The sequence below is a fragment of the Microcaecilia unicolor genome, chromosome 11 (assembly GCF_901765095.1).
Source record: "Microcaecilia unicolor chromosome 11, aMicUni1.1, whole genome shotgun sequence".
Taxonomy (NCBI): domain Eukaryota; kingdom Metazoa; phylum Chordata; class Amphibia; order Gymnophiona; family Siphonopidae; genus Microcaecilia; species Microcaecilia unicolor.
In genome coordinates this window covers 170,168,771-170,189,968 of record NC_044041.1, presented here as the reverse complement: position 1 = coordinate 170,189,968, position 21,198 = coordinate 170,168,771, and the positions used below count along the sequence as shown (strand labels likewise).

Below are 21,198 nucleotides of genomic sequence, written 5' to 3'. Positions count from 1 at the left end.
CATCTTCCGACACAAATCGGGAGATGGCCGGCCATCTCCTGAACCCGACCAAATCGGTATAATCGAAAGCCAATTTTGGCTGGCTCCAACTGCTTTCCGTCACAGACCCGGTCAAAGGTAAAGGGGGCATTTCCGCAGGATATGGAAGGCGGGACGGGGGCATGGTTATGAGATGGCCGGCTTCGGCCGATAATGGGGAAAAAAGAAGGCCAGCTCTGGCGAGCACTTCGCCTGCTTCACTTGGTCCATTTATCTTTAGGACCAAGCCTCAAAAAAGTGCATCAACTGAGCAGATGACCACCGGAGGGAATCGGGGATCACCTCCCCTTACTCCTCCAGTGGTCACCAACCCCCTCCCACCAAAAAAAATAAAAAATTAAAAATCATTTTTTTTGCCAGCCTCTATGCCAGCCTGAAATGTCATACCCAGCTCCATGACAGCAGTATGCAGGTCCCTGGAGCAGTTTTTAGTGGGTGCAGTGCACTTCAGGCAAGTGGACCCAGGCCCATCCCCCCTACCTAAGTACATAAGTACATAAGTAGTGCCATACTGGGAAAGACCAAGGTCCATCTAGCCCAGCATCCTGTCACCGACAGTGGCCAATCCAGGTCAAGGGCACCTGGCACGCTCCCCAAACGTAAAAACATTCCAGACAAGTTAAATGGGAGCCCTCCAACCCCCCCCCCCCCCCCACTGTACCCACATGTTAGGTGCCCCCCTTCACCCCTTAGGGCTATGGTAGTGTTGTACAATTGTGAGTAGTGGGTTTTGGGGGGGATTTGGGAGGCTCAGCACACAAGGTAAGGGAGGTATGCACCTGGGAGCAATTTTTTAAGTCCACTGCAATGCCCCCTAGGGTGCCCGGTTGGTGTCCTGGCATGTGAGGAGGACCAGTGCACTACAAATGCTGGCTCCTCCTACGACCAGATGCCTTGGATTTGGCCGGGTTTGAGATTGCCGGCATCGGTTTCCATTATCGGCGAAAAAACCGATGCCAGCCATCTCAAACCCGGCATCTCTGACATTTGGCCGGCCCCAACCGTATTATCGAAACGAAAGATGGCCGGCCATCTTCTTTTTTGATAATACGGTTCGGGACCACTGTTTGCGGCGCCGGCCATATAGATGGCTGCCCGTATAGATGGCCAGCGCCGTTTGATTATGCCCCTCATGGCAACCTGGCACCCAGGATTTGTTGAACTCTGTGCATATATTTTTGTTTTGGGGTTTTCTATCCATCCTCTGCTACACATACTTTGGGTTTACTGCTATTTGGATCACCACAACTAAGAATTCTTCTGTTCTTTCTTGTGTGACAGTACCCAGGGATTGCAGAAAGTATCAACAGTGACACTGACAATTTGCTCTCTATATTGAAAATGAATGTGGTGCTTCCAGAAGGTAAGATGGCACTGGGTGTTCTCTCACTGTGGGAGAAGCTTTGTAGGATAGATGTTAGGTCATATGGCTCTCTCTAGAGCTCGCGGGTTTACAGTTTTCATGAAAGATGCGATCCAAAACAGTTTCCCTTGGGCTAAAGTTTGGCAGGTGTGGTGTTCCCATGGATCCTCATGTCCTGTTTTTGATGATTCCTACTGGGATCCTGACACCCTGCCCTGACACTTCCTGTCTCCTCAGGCCTCTTCCCGGATAACAGCATCCAGGTGTTGCGACGAGAGCTGGAGTGGGAATGTAACTACACACGGGAAGCTGAGTGTGCCCAGAGATTCAGGTGACACTTTTTTTGACTTGGCTTCTGCTATCTAGAGGTAAAAATGAACCCCAGTTGCAAGCTGTCAAGACTTATCTGTAAAAGTGAACATGTGTCTCTCTACCTGTACCATACCCTGGCTTTTCTGTAGCCCAGGGCTTCTCTGGAGTGGAGGAGTAACCTAATGGTTAGTGCAGCACCCTGAGAACGGGGTTCAATTCCACTGCAGCTCCTTGTGACTCTGGTCAAGTCACTTAACCCTCTCTGCCCCATGTAAAAATAAAATACCTGTATGTAATAGGTACAACCAATTTGATTCTAACCACAGAAGGCAGTATATCAAATCCCATCCCCTTTCCTTTTGTTTCCTTTCCACAGGCCAGTCAGATTCTCAGGATGTCCACAGTGAACCTGTAGACACAGAATATACAGTTTAATCTAATGCATATCATTGTGGACATCCTGAAAACCTAACTGGCTGGGATCCAGATGACAAGTCTGGGAAGCCCTGCTATAACCTAATTGACAGAGGGCAGCTGTATACTTCACGAGTAGTCCAATGCCGCAGAAAGCTATAGAAGCAACAGAGCAGGGCTGCCTTGTATATTCTTAAGGATATAGTAACACTTCAACAGATATTGCAGCTAACAGAGAGGCAGCGTTTTGTGCATTAGTTATGTCCTCGGTGACATATTGTTATACTTCATGTCAGCAGCAGCCTGTAAATATAACTGTTTAATTCTTTATCATGCACATCTGTAGCATGTTGGTATCTAAAAGGTGCCAAAATAGGAGTCAAGGATGACACAATGACAATCCACCAGGGGGTCAAGTTCAAAGCAGCTTAAGAGCACCAAAACGAAAAGACCCGTCACAAGCCGTGTTTCAGCGAACACAGCACCTGCCTCAGGGCTCATTCTACAAAATCTGTGGGACAACTGAGAGTAATGCCTGGTGCAGTAACAAAAGCCAATGAAGCGCAGTCTCCACAGCACTGCGGTGTAAAACAAAGGACACTGTGGACAATTCACAAGTTGTGTACAGTGATCCCTGAGGCAGATAGTTGCGTCTGCCGAAACGCGGCCCGTGGTGGGTCTTTTCATTTAGTGCTGTAATAAAACCTGCTTTGACTTGATCTCCCTGGGAGGATTGTCATTGTGACCATCCTCTACTCCTGCTTCGGTTCCTTTGGATTTCCGTAGAGGGTGTCTTCCTCGCTCCTGCTGTGGTATTTAAATGGTAAGCATAATAAGTGAAATGCTGCACCTGAGACATGACTGATATCATCCATGGCTTCTTGTTGAACAAAATGGCTCCCTCCATACTGGCCTGGATATTAAAGGGATGAGAAAAAGGCATTTTAACACATGTTGCAGAAAGAGACCGTTTAAAATCATAACAATTCTCCTTTAAGCAGAGGGGCATAACTTAGGAATGCATCTGCCTGGCACTGAGCAGAATTTAGTTCCCTGGCATGTGTCTCCTTCCTGTTCTGGGAGCTGTAATGGCACAAGACCCTTTTTCACAGACGCTGACTCCGTTTGCTCTCCCCCTTCCCCCATTCAGGCAGTTGCTGCCAGATGACCCTTTCTTCTACGTCCCAAAAGTGATTGATGATCTGACCACAAGGAGGGTTCTCACCATGGAGCTGGTGTCTGGTGTGCCACTGGACCACTGCGCCAGTCTCTCGCAGGACATTAGGAATGAGGTGAGTCTTCTAGAATTAAGCATCATGATGACTTTTGTTTCCTGTACTAGTTTTTGCTGGAGAGCTTGACAGCAATCTGCAGTGACAATTGCATGAAATAAACACATCCAGAGCTTTCAGTTCCACATTCCCTTTGCAATAACTTAGCATGCAAATAAAGGGGATCTAACCTGTACATGTCTAAACTTGGAATTAGAGAAACTGCACTCATCTTGTGCTGAGAGAGAAACACTGTTGCATCTTTCGCTCACACTGTTTTTTCGTCTGCTCAGACTCTCTTCCAGACCTCTCGCTGAACTCTTATAGAAGAGCACTTGTATTTTCCCATTCTTGAACCTGTAATGCTGAGAAGTAATGGGAGGTGGATGCAATTGCTCGAGGGCTCGGATGTTAATTACTCACTTTTCCATACCTATGCTCCAGGCACGTTACACAATTCAATAAACTTTATTGATATATATAAACGGGAAGGAGCGAGATGCGTGAATATCGGAAGTAAACCAGTTGCCATGTTTGATGAAGTAGACTAGTCTATTGCATTATTGGCTGCAGCAGCTTCATACCTGTTGGGTGTAATTTCATAAAGGAGCACCTAAAGATTTTTCAAAGGCCGACATAGTTCTAAAAGAGGTTCTCAAATGTATCCCCAGTAGCATGCAAATGCTCTCGCACAAGTTTCTACCTCTTCTGAAGAAAGTGTAATATGTTTTCATCACATAGCTTCCCACTATTCCAGAACCTGTAGGATAGTTTTGTCCCATCAACCAGCAGGTGGAGATAGAGAACTGAAAACTGAGCTGAGACATATCTCTTAGCATCCAGTCCAGCTCCTCTGGTTCTGAGTGCTTTGCTTTTGGTGCAGTTGGCCAACTCAGGGAAGTTTTGATGACTGGAGACAGCATGATCCTATCTGACCCATTATATGGGCTGAAGCCAGTGGGCAGAGCTTGCTGTCATATTGTTTTGTCCAAAACAATAGCAAACTTGTGAGGTTTATATTGTTAAACCTCCTAGGTTTGGCACTCTCTCTGTTAGAAGGGCATTGGGGTGGGGGGGATGTAAGGGGAGTTCAATGCCACCCTGTGACTGTGGCGGACATATAAAGCACACGGGGCCCGAGGAGCTGTTTGTGAGCGGTGAAAAAGAACTGCGTGTACAGCTGCACCTTTCTTTTCAGGACAGCAGGGGATCATGTTTGGCATCATTCACACCTATCTGATTTCTGTCCCTTTGCGCCCTCTGAGCCCCCTCCTCCCCCCACCATCTGTTCTTTTGCTTCATACACAGGTACCTGGTCTTCTAGACAATATCCTGTTGCTGTCTCCTCCTCGCCAGCCCATTGCGCACACGCCGCCTCCTCTTGCACCAATGGCAGCTTCCCCCTGGAGCCGCGAATCAGAAGCAGGCGAAGATAGCAGCCAAGATCCCCAGCACAAGAGCAGACCACATGCTGCTCAGTAAAGTCACCAAGGAGTCCCGACACCCCCCTGGGGGCTGAGCTAGGGACCCCTCTGCTCCACCAGCACCCCCAACTGCTGCCTCTGCTGCTGTCACACTGTCAAAATGCACTGCTAGCCCTAAGCTGGTAGTTCCTCTGTGTACATTCATACGCTGCACAAGTCGGCATGTTTCTAACTATAACTGAGATAAAATAATGATGAACAGTGACAATGTGGCTGCATCAGCTGACAGTTTGTTTTGGACAAACCAGGGTGGCAGCTGCTAGGGGAACCGGCTTCAACTTTTTGACATCAAGCCATCTCTTGTGATTAAACCTCCTTGGGTCAACTGGTCCCCAGTTGAACATTGCAGGTGGCTTGAGTCTGCAAAGTCATATCTGGAGGTCTTCAGATCCCTGTCTGTGGTGCCCCGCAAATTTACTTCTTCCCTCCCCTCACCTCTCTCCTGTTTCCTGTGGAGCTCTCCTTTTCTAGTACAGCAACCTAAAAAAAAAGGAAAGAGGTTTGCTGGAGAGCATGGGACAGAGTATCAATCCTGAGCTTTTCTCATCTGTGGTAAGACTTGTGGAAACTCCGAGCTTGGGGTGAGCAGCTGGCAGTGGCAAATCCAACTAAAGTTTGACTCAGAACTGTGCAAGTTCTACTTAGTACAGGGGAGGGATCCTGACTTACTGCTTGGGACACGTTGTGCTGCACTTGTGATGGGGAGAATGGCAATTCCCACGAAGGCAGTTAAGCGGTGTTTCTATTGTGGGGCCTGCCAGCTGGTGTTAGGGCGTTGTAGTGTATGTAAGGCGAGAATCCTGCAGGATGTGAAGGAAACAGTCGGCGGCAGCACCTCTTCGGATTTGGCACAGCATCTGAATATACCAGGATCTTCGAACTCTCTGGCAGGGCCGATGCACAGTTTGATGCAGTAGAGCACGAGAACGGACTCCATTTTGTTGGGGCCGACTGGCAGTTAGGAGCAGCCTCTGCTCACTTGTGGAGCACAGCCGCCATTTTACAGCCTCAGGGCCTGACTGAGCATTCAACTGCATCGGGATCTTTGTTTTCTGCATAGTTTATATTTTTCTTACACTAAGCCTATTTACTGAAGCAGGGACAGTCAGAGTTGCTGCAGGGTGCTTCAGTTTCTCGCCCTGCTGCCCCTCCAGCTCCTGAGAGATCTTGTTTAGACCACCAGGAGTAGGCAAGTGAGGCTATCTCTGTAGGCCATACTGTATGTTGAAAAGGATTGTGCTGCACCAGGGTTGAATAATTCTCATTGTCCTGGATTGGCCGTGAAGGCTGTGGCACGCGGACCTTATTCAACTGCTGGATGAGAATCATCTCTGTCTTCCACAGGTACACAGCCTACTGAAGCAAGGTCCAGTGCTCATGGAGGATCTGTGTCCGTTTGGTTGTTACGTTTTGGCTGTTGAAAGGGCTTGGTTGAGACATAAAGGTTATTCTGATTCGGTCGTTGCTGCCTTGCTTAAGCCTCGGAAACGCTGTACATCCATGGTTTATAAGAGAGTGTAGAAGACGTTCAAGAACTGGTATTCTAGTGTGGACACTCTCCCTTCAGAAAGGATTTGCATTGGGTTCTCTAAAATTTCAGGTTATGGCTTTAGCCTGTTTCAAGGCCCGACTACAGATGACATCTCTTGCGGCTCACTTGGATATCATTCAATTCTTGTGAGGAGTGGGCTGCTTGTGGACTCCTTTTTGTACGCTGTGTCCAGAGTGGAACCTTAATTTAGTCCTTTGGACTCTTCAGAACTCTCCTTCTGAGCCACTCCGGAAGGCCTCCTTGAAAGACCTTACGTGAAAGACAGTGTTCTTGGTGGCTGTTACGTCGGCGCATAGGGTTTTGAAGCGTCAGGCTTTCTTGTTGAGGTCCCTGTCTCTACTTTTTGGAGGCATGGGTCTCCCTGTGCACAGTTCTTTCTTCCCAAAGTGGTATCAACATTTTCATCTCAACCAATCTGTGGAGCTTTTTGCAGAGAGGACGCAGAGGCTCAGTTCTTCCTTGAAGCTTCTCACTGTGTGTAGAGTCCTCATTAGATATCTGAAAAACACAAATGAGTTTCATAAGTTGGACATACTGTTTGTGCTTTTTGGTAAACGGAAGCATGCCCTCATGGCTTCAAAGCCCACAATTGCTAGATGGCTGAAGGAGACTATCACGTCAACTTATTTGTTTGTGGGGAACCAGGTTCCTCAGGACTTGTGGGCTCATTCTACGAGGCATACAGAAGCATCGTGGGCAGAGACTACCTTGCTGTCTCTGGAGAATATTTGTAAGGCAGCGATGTGGTTGACATTGCATACCTTTGCCAACCACTTCAGAGTGGATGATGTGGCACGCTTGGAAGACATTTTCAGGGCTTTGATATTCAGTGTGGCTGCACCAGGATCCTACCCACTCTAAGGATTGCTTTTGAACATCCCTAAGATTCTGCAATAATGGGGAGCTACATAATGGAAGGAGAAATTAGGTCTTTCCTAAAAATTTTCTTCCGTTAGTCCCTTCCCACTATTCTGTTGGCCCACCTGATGTTTCAGAGATGTTTAGTCAGTGTGAAATAATGAGTCAAATAACTGTCACCTTGCATGGTGCTTCCTGCATATCTCTTGTTTTCTACAAGTTGTCCAGAGGTGAGAGAGGTTAGTGTTAGGTTAGCAAGTTGTTTAAGGTTGTTGTGTTTGTTCTGTGTTCTGAGTTTATCCTTATTGCTTTGCCTACATAAATACGAGGAGAAGGACTGGATGTCAAGAGAGAGATGTCTCGGCTCAGTTTTCAGTTCTCTATCTCCACCTGCTGGTTGATTGACACAGCTATCCCACAGGTTCTGGACTAGTGGGAAGGACTAATGGGAAGAAATTTATCAGGTAAAATCTAATTTCTTCTTGTGTGCTCTGTGAGCATGAGCATATTTTATAAAGTACACATGTACATCGTTGTTCTGCCCAGTCTACGCCCCCAGGAACTCCTACACACAGATGCTGTTATTTTGTGTGCCTACTTTTTGTACATTCATATCCCTGTACAATTTGATAACTACTCTCTGTATGTAAAACGTGCTTTACGTGTGGAAAATGCTTTGTAAAATTACTCCTAGAAATTTAAATCATAGCTTTCCACCAAAAATTGGCATCTGGCATCCTACTCTTTCCAGCATCCTAGAAGCATTTATATTTGACTAGAATCACAATATCTAATATGTTGATTAGAATCTAAACCATAGAAAGTTGTATCACACTTCTAACTTACCCAGGACTAGAGTATCATTGTATTTGCATAAGGCAAGCATACATTTGTGGACCCCTACCATGGAGTCCCATTTACTCACTCCCCTCTCCCCTTACCTTGCGGAGCCACATTCACTCTTTCCCTGTTCCTTCCTTCCCTCAATGAGCTATATTCATAGGCCTTTTCCCGAGATGCCCTTCCCACCAGTTATCCTCTGCTGAATTTGTGTGGAGTGGAGGAAGTACATAAGTAATGCCATACTGGGAAAAGACCAAAGGTCCATCGAGCCCAGCATCCTGTCCCCGACAGCGGCCAATCCAGGTCAAGGGCACCTGTCAAACTACCCAAACGTACAAACATTTTATACAAGTTATTCCCGAAATTGTGGATTTTTCCCCAAGTCCATTTAGTAGCAGTCTATGGACGTGTCTTTTAGGAAACCGTCCAACCACTTTTTAAACTCTGCCAAGCTAACCGCCTTTACTACATTCTCCGGCAAGGAATTCCAGAGTTTAATTATGCGTTGAGTGAAGAAAATCTTTCTCCGATTTGTTTGAAATTTACTACACTGTAGTTTTATCGCATGCCCCCTAGTCCTAGTATTTTTGGAAAGCGTGAACAGACGCTTCACATCCACCTGTTCCACTCCACTCATTATTTTATATACCTCTATCATGTCTCCCCTCAACCGTCTCTTCTCCAAGCTGAAAAGCCCTAGCCTCCTTAGCCTTTCTTCATAGGGAAGTCGTCCCATCCCCGCTATCATTTTTGTCTCCCTTCGCTGCACCTTTTCCAGTTCTACTATATCTTATTGAGATGCGGCGACCAGAACTGAACACAATACTCAAGGTGCGGTCGCACCATGGAGCGATACAACGGCATTATAACATCCTCACATCTGTTCTCCATACCTTTCCTAATAATACCCAACATTCTATTCGCTTTCCTAGCCGCAGCAGCACACTGAGCAGAAGGTTTCAGTGTATTATCAACGACAACACCCAGATCCCTTTCTTGGTCCGTAACTCCTAATGTGGAACCTTGCATGACGTAGCTATAATTTGGGTTCTTTTTTCCCACATGCATCACCTTGCACTTGTTCACATTAAACGTCATCTGCCATTTAGCCGCCCAGTCTGGTCCTTCTGTAATTTTTCACAATTCTCTCGCGAGTTAACGACTTTGAATAACTTTGTGTCATCAGCAAATTTAATTACCTCGCTGGTTACTCCCATCTCTAAATAATTTATAAATATATTAAAAAGCAGCGGTCCTAGCACTGACCCCTGAGGAACCCCACTAACTACCCTGCTCTGTTTCCTATTCTTCAACCAGTTTTTAATCCACAATAGGACATTTTCTCCTATCACATGACCCTCCAATTTCCTCTGTAGCCTTTCATGAGGTACCTTATCAAACACCTTTTGAAAATCCAGATACACAATATCAGCCGGCTCCCCTTTGTTTACATGTTTGTTTACTCCTTCAAAGAATTGAAGTAAATTGGTCAGGCAAGCCTGAGGATGCCAAGGGTCAGATCTCACCGACATTCCATGTGACCTTGGGCAAGTTATTTTCATCTTCTATTACCTCAGCCATTAACCTGGGGCTAGATTTACTGAAGTGTGTTAATATGTGTTAGCATATGCTAGTGCAAATTATTTACCACATGTGCCATTTTATTCAATAGAACATAATTACTAGTAATGCACATTAAAGGCAATTTTGTACTCCTGTAGACATGGTATAGAATTCCCTATAGAAGTGGGAAGCAGGGAGGCCAGAATATTGGGCCTGAATGTATCGGTGATGTCATGTAACCAGCGCTGTCAAACTGCGATGTTGTAGGGCCTCAAACCAAACAGGATTTTAGGATATCCTTAATGAATATTCATAACTGGTTTGCGGCCTACCAGGATCACAGTTTGACACCCATGCTGTAAACTATGGATCATTTGGCACCATACAAAGAACCTGAGGTAGGAAAATTATGCTTCTCTGCTTATTTAGTTTAACTTGTACATCATTTCTATTGGTAAACTCAAAGCTACTTTCAGCATACTAAAATAATAAAACATCACAGTACCATATAATTACACTAATAATTATACTTTGCATTAATGGCCTTTTAGTACAAAGACATGATCTGTAGTCCATATAGACTTTGGCTAACCACTAGGACCACTTTTAACAGGGATCTTATTGAATTTAATATTGAAGTTAAATGGGAATGATTTGTTTTAGACTAAAGTGTTTGCTTTTTTGTTTCCAAGTTTGAAGCGTGACATGACGATGATTGTCAAGAGTTCTTTCAACTTTTTGGGCAAATGACACTGAGAATATTTCAGATTGAGGAACCTAAAGATTGCTTAATATTGTATCGGTTTGGGTTCAAGAGGACATTTCTGTCTTGAAGTCAGAGGGAGGCTCAAGGCAAGTTACAGTTCATATTATAGTAGTTAGGCTCCTGCCCCACATGACTTACAATCTAAGTTGTTATCTGGAGCAATGATAGGTAAAGTGATTTTCCCAAGGTCACAAGGAGTGTCAGAAGGAGAAGCAGGATTTGAATTCTGGCTGCACTGGTTCTCTGCTCACTACTCTAACCATTAGGCCAGTTTTCCACTTAAGCACCATTCACTGGCCTTCAATTGGTGCTTAGCAAGATAAATGGATCTCTTCCTCCGAAGCCTACAACCACACTCCTAGCTTGGTGCTGCTGCCCTCCCTAGAGAGTGGGAATTGGAGCTGGAGTTGACTAAAATCCAACGCCAGCTAACGGTTTCTCTGCACTCCTGTTTCCCAGATTTGTTACAACATCCTTCGCTTGTGCTTGAGAGAAGTGTTTGAGTTCCGCTTCATGCAGACTGATCCCAACTGGTCCAACTTCTTTTATGATATGCAGAAACACAAGGTAAGTAAGTCACTGTGTATTCCCTGCACAGCTCAATGGGATTCTCTGTTTCCAACCTTTATTTTCCCTTATTGTACAGATATATTTTGACTAAACTTATTTTGTTCATCCTCCATCTAATAATCATTTGGCAGTAATCCTTGACTTAAGTGCCATTTATTGGCAGTTAATGCCCTGGCTGAAACCTAGACAGGCATTAAAAGCCCCACCCTTGGGCAATTATTGCTACTGTAAATTATAATATGTTGTCTAGTAGTACACAACTCAGGGGCAGGAACTGACCAAAAAACTTGCATGTTTTGTTCTAAGATAAAGCCATTCCCACGCCCAAATGCCAACTTTGGGCACAGGAATCAGCGTGGAGTACTATTCTATAAACGGCACTCAACTCGGAGCACTGTCCATAGAATAGCGTTCCAGGGTGATTTTTTTCCAGTGCTAATTAAAAAAAAAAATTTTTTTTTTTAGAGCACCATTTATAGAATTTACCCCTTGGTGTTTGTGCTGGTTCTGTTTCATTTTCAGCGGAAGTGCATGAATAAGTGTGTACACCCTGGCAGTGGCATAGCCAGGAACTTTATACAGGGGCTGCATCACCCTCAGGGGCGGGATGGTTCAGGGAGGAAGTCCTGAAGCAGACCGCAGGCAGCTTATGAGTGCCACTGTCAGGTGAAGACACCTAGAGGATTTTAAGAGGGGGGCCAGGGTCTGACGGGATGCGTATGCCACGATGCACCTACCCTAAATACGCCACTGTACTCTGATTCATGTATAGTTTATAGATGTAGAAATATGGGTATTAAAAGGGTATTTTTGTGACTGGGTCTATGGTGAGGGAGAATTCTGTAACAGTGCACCTATCTTCCTTTATAGAATACTAGCGTAACTGTGTGCTTAAGTGTAAACACTAATGCATGCTCACTGCAGCAAAAAAAAAAAAAAAGGCTTACCGCAGGGTGCACTAAGGTGACCCACATTAATATCGGGATCACTTGCTACCCACCTGCTAAATTTTTTTTTTTTTCGTGGTGGGTGTGTGTCTGGGGCAGAGAATGGACGTGTTCTGCATTAATCGGTTAGCACCGCTATATTCCTGTGCACTAACCGATTAGCACGTGGTTAGCATGTGAGCCCTTACTGCCTACCTAATGGGTGTTAGTAAGGGCCCACGAGCTAATCTGTTTTAATGGCCATGCATTAATGGCAAAGTTTAATGCATGGCCATTTAATACAAAAAAAATAGGATATTTGGCCATTTTAGCCCAGCAGTAAAAATGGCCTTGGCGCATAAGGGCACACTAAGTCTACTATTTATTGGTTTGGTAAAAGGGCCCCTAAACCAGCCATAGAGCTGGTGTACGTACACCTTAGTACTAATGGTACATCTGTAACTTAAATGTTTGTTACATGTGTAAATGTAGTCTTCATCCAGAATCCATCTATTGTGCTTGCCCATCTGTAAAATACATGTAGGTAACAAGTTTGTGAATATTAGTGTCTACCCCATAGAAATATCCCCCCATACACCTGCTTTATACATATAGGTGCAGATAATGGACTGGATGTGCCTAAACCAGGTATACCCTTGGAACATGTGGCCCAAATGTATATGCCAGACATGGTGCCCAGTATTGGCACCTATAAGCATTGAATAGGTGACTATTTCATCGGCACACACCTGAGGTTATGCCCCCATGTATATGCACAAAAAATGAGCACTTGTAAGCACCCTAGGCACTATTCTGTAAGGGTGCATGTAAGTGCTGTAATGTGTAACTGCAAGGGGGCATAGTCATGGGCGGGGCTCCCAGTTACATGCATAACATGCGACTCCTGGTTGGTCATGTTTTGGATTTAATTTTTTTTGTTGAAGGTTTTAATGCATTGGTTAGTTTCTTTAACTATCGTTTTTGAAGGTAGGATGATCAGATCATTTTAATTAGTTTTTAGTGTGCAGGTAGAAGGGCAGATGGCTACTGGCTGAAAGAGAGAGGTTGTTTTGAGGAGGGGGGCTTATGATGTAGAACAGTTGTTTGATATTTGGTCACCATCTTTGGTTGATTTTGGTGGCGGTACTAGAGATGAGGCAGTGAAGAAATGGTCTACGTTATTACAGGATGATTTAGAATGTGTTGCTCATGTTTGAGAGGTTGTTTGCAGGAGAGTGTGGTTCAGCCATGGATGATGGAAAAGGATAGGTGTTTGAGTAGAAATCTGCGAAAAGTAAAGCAGATGATTTGGATTATTACCATCTGAGATTGGTTGAGTATAGGGTGATTTGTGATAATTTGAAGAAAGAGTACTACGAGAAGGCCTGCCTAAAGAGTTGTATTGGGTGGTTCAGCAGCTGACAGCTGGTAACAAACGAGGTTGTTTTAACTGATGATGACTGGGGAAATATTTTAGTGCACAAATTGCTGGGACTGATGTTCATTTGCCTGGTATGTCTGCAGAAGCTTGTACTGTGGAGAGGGGGCAGTTTTAATAGAATTTGGGATACTTTTGAAGCTGTTACAGAGAATGCTATATTTGAAGCTTGAGGGATATAAGACTCCTGTAAAACTATACAGGACCCTTGATCATTGGCAGTGTTGTGTAGTTTAGGTGCTAAGCTTACCCATTTTTGGTCAGGATAGTTGGTTTGTCACTTTGGGAAGGCAGGTTACCCAAATCGTTGAAAGAAACCTCGGTTAGACCATTGTTGAAAAGAGAGAGTTTGGATCTAAGTGTGTTGGCGAACAATAGTAGGTACCAGCTGTACTTATTTGGGATCTTGCCATTGTGTGGTTACCTTGGATTTTTCTTATGCCTTTGATTGGATGAGCCATTTGTTTCTGCTTAGACACTTGTTTGAGTAGGGATTGAGGGGAACAGTTTATTTTTGGTTTGAGTCTTATCTGACTGGACAAGAGTTCAAAGCAAAAGTCGGTGAGTCCATTTCTTGCATATACCCAGTGAGGTTGGGGTCCTTGCTTTTTAATTTGTATCTTGTGCTTTTGCATAGTCTGCTTCATACATTGGATGTAGACTTTAGGGTGTATTCAGTTTTTTCCCTTGTAGATTGTGCGTTTGTTGGGGGGGGGGGTAGAGATATTTGAAGACATTTCGAGAATGGATGATATTGAATAGACTTGTGTTGAATTTGGCTAAAACTGAGGTGGTGATAGTGGGGAGACAACTTAAATCTGGCCAATATGATCCATTTCAGGTTTTGGGAGTAACTTTGCCTATACAAGATCAAGTGTTGAATTTGGGTGTAATGATAGATGCACAATTGACGATTAGTGGGTCAGATTTTGAAAGTAATTTAGTCTTCTTACTTTTATCAACTGAAGTTGTTGATTAGGCTCAAACCTATGCTTTCTTTGAGATCTTTCAGCACTATTATTCAGGGTACAGTTTTATCAAAATTAGGCTATTGCAATGTGTTGTATGCTGACGTTATGCCAACCAGGTTTCAGGCCTTGCCAGTTGATAGAATGCTGCAGCCCATGTGATAGCTGGAATTGGAAGGTTTGCACACGTTACTCCAGGTCTCTCCATTGACTTTCTGTATGTCAGCAATTGATTTTAAGTTGTTGCTGTTGGTCTTTAGATCTCTTTCGGAGCGGTCACCTCAATATTTTCAGAATATCTTAGATTGTATTAACCTGCATGTGCACTGCGTTCTAAGCAAAAACACTTGTGTTTGGCAGGTAGTTCTGAAGTGCATCATTCTATACACAAAAATGCTGCCTTTTGAATTTGGGTTCAATGCTGTGGGATAAGTTGCCCAGTCATTTTAGGGATGGTTACTGATGTATCTTTATTTAAGAACTGCTTAAGAACGCACTTGTTTATTCCAAGCATTTTTATCTTGAAATATTCTGTATTTCAGTTGTTGTTTGTTGTGTGGAATTTGTTTGTTTTATTGTAACACGTCTAGCAATGTTTAATTAATAAATAAAACAAAATGTGCTAGTCCCCAGTATCCCACATATCTCTCACAACACTTAATCCCCTATATCCCTTCTAGAACAGTTTTCTCAGTCAATCTGAGTCCCCCCTTGCCACAGGGAACAATGCAGACCTGACTGAAGGTAGAAATACACTCTTTATTAAAATCAGTTGCCCAACATGGCCACGTTCGCCTCCCAGAGGCTGTGTCAGGGGCTTATCATTCCATTGTAAAAAAATACAACAATAATAAAAAAATATTAAATAGTATCGTAAATTATTATCAGTTAAAAGTAAGTAATCCAAATAAAAACTAACCCCAAAACAAGTACAGACATATGTTAACAACATAAGCATAAACATATATTCAGTCAGTATGTTAAGACACATTTAATTATAATCGTCAAAAAAACGTACATGCAAAACATATTGTCATATGTGCCTCTTAAGAAACAGCTTAAAAGGGGCATATACCTATCAGGGTCCCTAAAGGCATATACACCTGATAGTAATTGAAACAAACACTACAACAGTAAATTGCAATTGCCTAAAAAAATAAAAAATAAACACACATAAGCTCTATAAAACTGAGTCCGCTCAAGACAAAATGATACTCAATTCCACAATTTCCAAGTGCTCAACTTAAGACACGTCATAATAATTTCTTTACCAAAAGCAGCTTATACTGAAGCTCTTTAGTAACCACCTCCTCTCACAGAAAACAAGCAACCTTGCTGCAAGTTTAAATGTAGTGTGGTTTAGGTCAAAGGTCACTCTTCTCAAAAAAACAACCACCCTTGCTGTGTGCAAGTTTAAGGGCTTCTTTTACAAAGCTGCAAAGCTGCAAGTTCTTGTGCTGCAATGAGAGGAAGCCCATAGGAATTGAATGGCTTCCTCTCATTTGGGTGCACTGAGAATCGGCAGCGCAGCTTTGTAAAAGAGGCCCTAAATGCAATGTGGCTTAGGTCAAAGGTCACTCTTCTAAAAAAAAAAAAACAAAAAAACAACCCTTTTAAAAGAGCAGAACATTTGAAAAGTATTTTAAAAAATTGTATCAAGAATACTGTAAAACTTCAAAATACCATCAAAACATTGAAAAAATAAAATAAATTTAAAAATTCTCAATCCTAATTAAAATTGATCAGTTTGAAATTTAAAGCCATTAAAACCACTAAAACCAAATCTATTAATACACGAGCCTGCCCAACCTAAAAAACGCTAATTTCAATTTAAAACATTATGAATTAAAGAAAAACACAAATTTCTGTTTTTTTTTCAGGCAGCCGTGTTTTGCGCTTCAATGACGCAGATGACATCATCAAACAAACAAATGTGTTAAAGCAAGGTACTTATGCAATCCCCCCAAATTTAAAAAATCTCAATTTCATAAATAGAATAAAATATAAACTCAGTTTCATCTAAAAACTGCTGGGGAAGGTCATACATTTCCAAAAACAATATGTATTACTTTATAAATATTCAAAACAAATCATAAAATTATCCAATAATATTCCAGATTCATATATAATCAAGTTACATTATTATAAATCAGTAATGGAATATATGCATGTCATTCCCTTTAAAACTGTACCTGTCCCTTTTTCAATTTACGAAAAAGCTGAAAAATCCAATTCCATATTTTGCCCATTCGGTGCTACTATATCTAATTTTAAAATACATTTTTGTCTTCCTAATTAACCCTACGATCTATGTCTCCACCTCTCCAATGTGGTTTCATCTTATAAATAACCAGAAAACGCAAATCTTCAAACTTATGTTGCATTTTTAACATCTGTTCAACAAGTGGTTTGTCTACAACTTTTGTATTCTGTACTTCTTTTAATCCTCTCTGTTTTACAGTTAGAAAAATGACTAACTCATATCTGTCCCTGTTTGTGGATGTTCAAAATGTTTATATTCAAATTAACAGGACTGAACAATTATAACATGGGTAGTGACCTCAACAGTACCCTTCTTCTTCTCATTATTCATTGGCAGTACTGGAGGGTGCTATCAAGTCTTTCAGATATCTGCTCCTTTTATAAGCAACTAGCAATCCTTATCTGCAAACGCCGGTATAGCCTGTATAGTATTCAGTATTTTCTAATATTTGATATCATTAGACATATGGTCATACGTTAGAGTACAAACCACTTTGTTCACATTTAGGTGGCATTAACCTAAATCTAGAAAATGGTTTGGACCATAAAACATCAGAGAATTACTGAACGTTTTTTTTTTTATGGGACTTGACATCATACCCCAGTCTTCCATGTGACATATAAAAGGCCATCTTTTAGATTTCTTAGCTTACATGTTTATATCAAATAATCTAATTATAGAAAACCATGCTTGAGATGAGGTAATATGGTCAGATCATAGTAAGCTCACTTTTACAGTACAATGGGGAAAAAATGGAAAATGTAAGACTCGGGAACATGTGCAAACTTTTCGGACTAGAGGAAATCAGAATCTCAATTATTCTGGCATATAAATGTTAGGCATACTGATATCAGCTTATACTAGTATTCTATAACAGCACCTGGGAACCCAGGTGCTGTTAAAGAGTAGGCTGCCTATCATGCTTAATCAGGGCATTTAACCAGAGGCATCCATTACCCCCAGTACCTGCAGCACCACTGAAAATGCACCTAATCTACATGTGTTACATTAGGTGAATTAGCAGATGTCACTAGTCATCCCGTTTGAAAATTGACCCGCTTGTTTTAATAACGGCTAACTTTCAAAATGCACGTCTCTAGCATTGTACCTCATTGTCTTTTTTTTTTTTTTTCAGCTTCGGAGGCGCTATTCCTTGTAGCATTTATTTGCAACGGCTGCTTTATTATTAGTCGGTTAGACTATTGTAATGCTGTGCTCAATGGTACCTCGAACCTCTGAAATTAGAAGACTACAATTAGTACAAATATGGCGGTCAAGCTTGATACAAATTCTGGGAATGTGACCGTGTAACTTGACTGCTTCGTGTGGCAGCATTGGCTGCCCAGCATTCATAGAATAACATTTAAGATTGTTTTGTTAGTTCACAAGGTTATCATTCTGGCTTTCTGCAGTATCTGGTGTGATTGTTGACTCCCTGTTTCCCAATGGATCATTGCACTCCTTAATGCAACATCAATTAGTGCTACTATCTTTTCGTATTATCTGCTTTAATGCTCGGGTGCAAAAGTTTTAATGTGACAGCCTATTGCTCTAGACTGCCCTCCCTATTTTTCTCAGATTGGAGCACTCCTTGGAGGCATTTAAAAGAAACTAAAGGCATTCCTATTTCAGGATGCATTTGGCCTACCTTGATGATTTTCCTTCTTTGTTATTTTAGGTTCTTGTTCCTGTTCTTTTAAGAAAACGGCCATGCGGCAAGTGCAACCATATGAAGGTGGGGGGAGCACTTACCACAACCCATTGAGGTGGTGGTAAGGGCTCCCACGCTAACCCAGCGGAAACCGGGGCAGCTTATGGCACTGCCCGATTACTGCTGGGTACACACCAGCGCTACAAAAATTGAAATATTTTGCAGCGCCAAATGGCGCACACTGGGGGAGGGAACTACCACTGGGCTGCCGCAGTACTTCCCTTTTAGTGAGCGGTAAGCCTGCATTGGGCTTATCGCCACTTTGTAAAAGGACCCCTTAGGTTGCTTGGGGAACTAGCTGAACTGCCCACCCTATTTGCTGTGTGTACTAATGAGACTGTTGCCCTTGAACTCATTTTAAAAGCTGCTTGTCCCTCCACCAGGTTACACTATTGGACTTTGGCGCTAGTCGAGAATTTGGGAAGGAGTTCACAGACAATTACATTGAGGTAGGCATTGCTTACTGTCTGACACCTCTAACCTATAGCTAGAGTTTCTGATTTTCAGTTGTAACTGAAAAACTCTGGTGGGGAAATTTAGGGTTTTCAGTTACGAAATTGTCCTCCTCTTTGCCCTCTTTTGCACATAAATGGGAAAACAGTAGTGAACAATTTCTTATTGCTTTGTTGTTGTATTGTTAAACTGCTTATAGGAGCTAACATTTCACAATTATTGAGGGTGCTAAACCCAACAGAAATTACCTCTCCCAACTGCTACCCAACCCTCCCCCAAAATTCTTCAAGTCCTTCAAACTGTCTCCCCTCCCCATCTTACTGTACTAAGTCTTAAAGCCCTACTCATACCCCTCACTCCACCACCCAGTCCCCGTTGTCCTCCTAATCCTCGGTCCGTTTCTTAGTCCTCACTATCCCCCTACTAAATTTCCAGTGCTCCACCCTACCCAAGCCCTGAATCCTCTCACACAATCCTACCCAAGCCCCAGGTCCTCATTTACACACTCAAAATACCCAGCCAATTTAGTCTGTCTTTTCTGTTCTCCACCTGATTGTAGAGCATTTGCGTAAGTCGCAGTCCCAGCGCTTCCACATTCCCCTTGTTTTCAATATCTGCCCTCCTGCCTTTTCTTCCCCTTCCATGGCATCCATTGTCCCTGGCATTCCCCTTTACCACCACCTCCTACCCATCTACTTTTGTCCAATTTTCATCTACCCCCGCCTTTCCACCTCCTTCAGTATCATGCCTCTTGACCTTCTCTGTATAAGCCCTTACTTCTCCCTGTACAGTGTATGTATTCTTTCTCCCCAATTTCATTTCCCCAGCTTCTGCCACCTGCTGGCCCCTTCTCCCAGCATCAGTTCCCTTTCCTGGTTCCAGCTTTATTCCTCTTGTTACAACCAAGGTTGTGGAGTTGGTACACCTAACCTTCGACTGTGACTCCTCTATTTTTCTACTGTCCCAACTCCAACTTCGACTGATATTAGGCTTTTAATTTTTTTGTTCTGGACCTAAAGAACCGTTAAATATATTTATCATTACTTTAGCTCCAGGGCAAAGATGATATATATAAGTGTTAAATGATACATTTTACCATATATTATGTTTTGGGTTGTTTGTTTTTTTTTTAATCTGAAGCTGGAGTTAGTACATTTTTATCCACTCTGACTCCACAGCCCTGGTCACAATCTTAACAGTCTCTTTGTTCAGTCCTCTTCTACTTTAAACAGCATCACCATCAGCCCCCTTACCCCAGCCCATCAACAGACCCTTTCTTTTACATACTTCCAACATCTGGAGCTGCTTTCTTTGTTCCCATCATGTTCTGCTTCTGCTGTTGGCACTGCAGGAGGTTTTAAAACAGCAAGAATGGGCATGTCCTGCGTCTTGCATGAATAGAGGATGTCCCTGTTTTTGCATGCTTTAAACCCTCTCGCTTTAGCAGGAGGGACAGTGAGGCACACTTCAGTGCCTTTCAGATGGGGTGCCTCACTGACTTGCCTCTTAAGCCGGCCCTGTCTGCAAGAGGGTTTTAAATTTGAGAACGTTTACTTCCTGTATTCTTGTAAGAAATAGGAAGTGCCTAGATTCACATTTTAAAATCCTTCTGTAGTGCTGGTGAAGAAACACAAAGCCACAGAACAAAGGCAAAGCACCTGCTGCTGTTTTGCCAGTTAAGATGAGGTGTCTGGAGCTGGTTCAAGGGGAGGCTGATGCTGGGGCTGGATAAGTAGGGCATGGAGAAGAGGTGGCTGATGCTGTTGCAGGGGTATGAAGATGGAAGGGGGGGGGGGGGGTGCAAGCCAGGCTGATGCCAAGTCTGAGAGAAGGGGAGGAGCTGGAAAATTGCGTTTTGAGAAACTAATCTAAAAAGCCACAAAAATATTTTTTATGATGGGAATATACCGATAAGTTCCAAGTTGCTTGGATATACTACCCTTTAGTCAGACCATCAAGGCAGTTACATATTACAAGTAAAGTAGGCCTTACTTAGTAAAGATTATATAATTGGGGGGGGGGGGGGAAGTATTATAGTGCATAAAAAGAAAGAATAAAAGAAAAGGTGTGTTCATTAACCAAGGATATTGGTAGCTACACAGGAAGGACTGTATTATATATTAAAGGCTAGTTTTAAAAGATAAGTTTTCAAGGACTGTTTATATAAGTGATGGGAGGATACCTGACGTAGATGTAATGGAAGAGTATTCCATAAGGTTGACCCTGTAATACTGAACATCGAGTCCTGGTATATATCTAAAACTATATGACGGAAAGAGGGAATTAGCTATAGATTCTGGTCTAAAGAACATAAGGTTCAAGTATTAGTGTAGGGTATTAAGTAGCGAGATGAGAAAAGAGGTTCATTTGCAGTATGCATTTTGTGCACCAGCGATAAGACTTT

General features: G+C 42.9%; 1 protein-coding gene across 3 annotated transcripts in view; it reads left to right on the top strand.

Annotated features, from left to right (window-relative positions):
* COQ8B (coenzyme Q8B) overlaps nt 1-21,198 on the top strand; it is a 68,636-nt gene that overhangs the window by 28,126 nt on the left and 19,312 nt on the right. For all 3 annotated transcript variants that reach the window (XM_030219268.1, XM_030219267.1, XM_030219266.1), the window contains 5 exons: nt 1,321-1,402; nt 1,640-1,733; nt 3,279-3,420; nt 10,925-11,032; nt 18,725-18,790. In XM_030219268.1, coding sequence (XP_030075128.1) covers nt 1,321-1,402; nt 1,640-1,733; nt 3,279-3,420; nt 10,925-11,032; nt 18,725-18,790 — 492 coding nt within the window. The remainder of the gene's footprint in view (nt 1-1,320; nt 1,403-1,639; nt 1,734-3,278; nt 3,421-10,924; nt 11,033-18,724; nt 18,791-21,198) is intronic.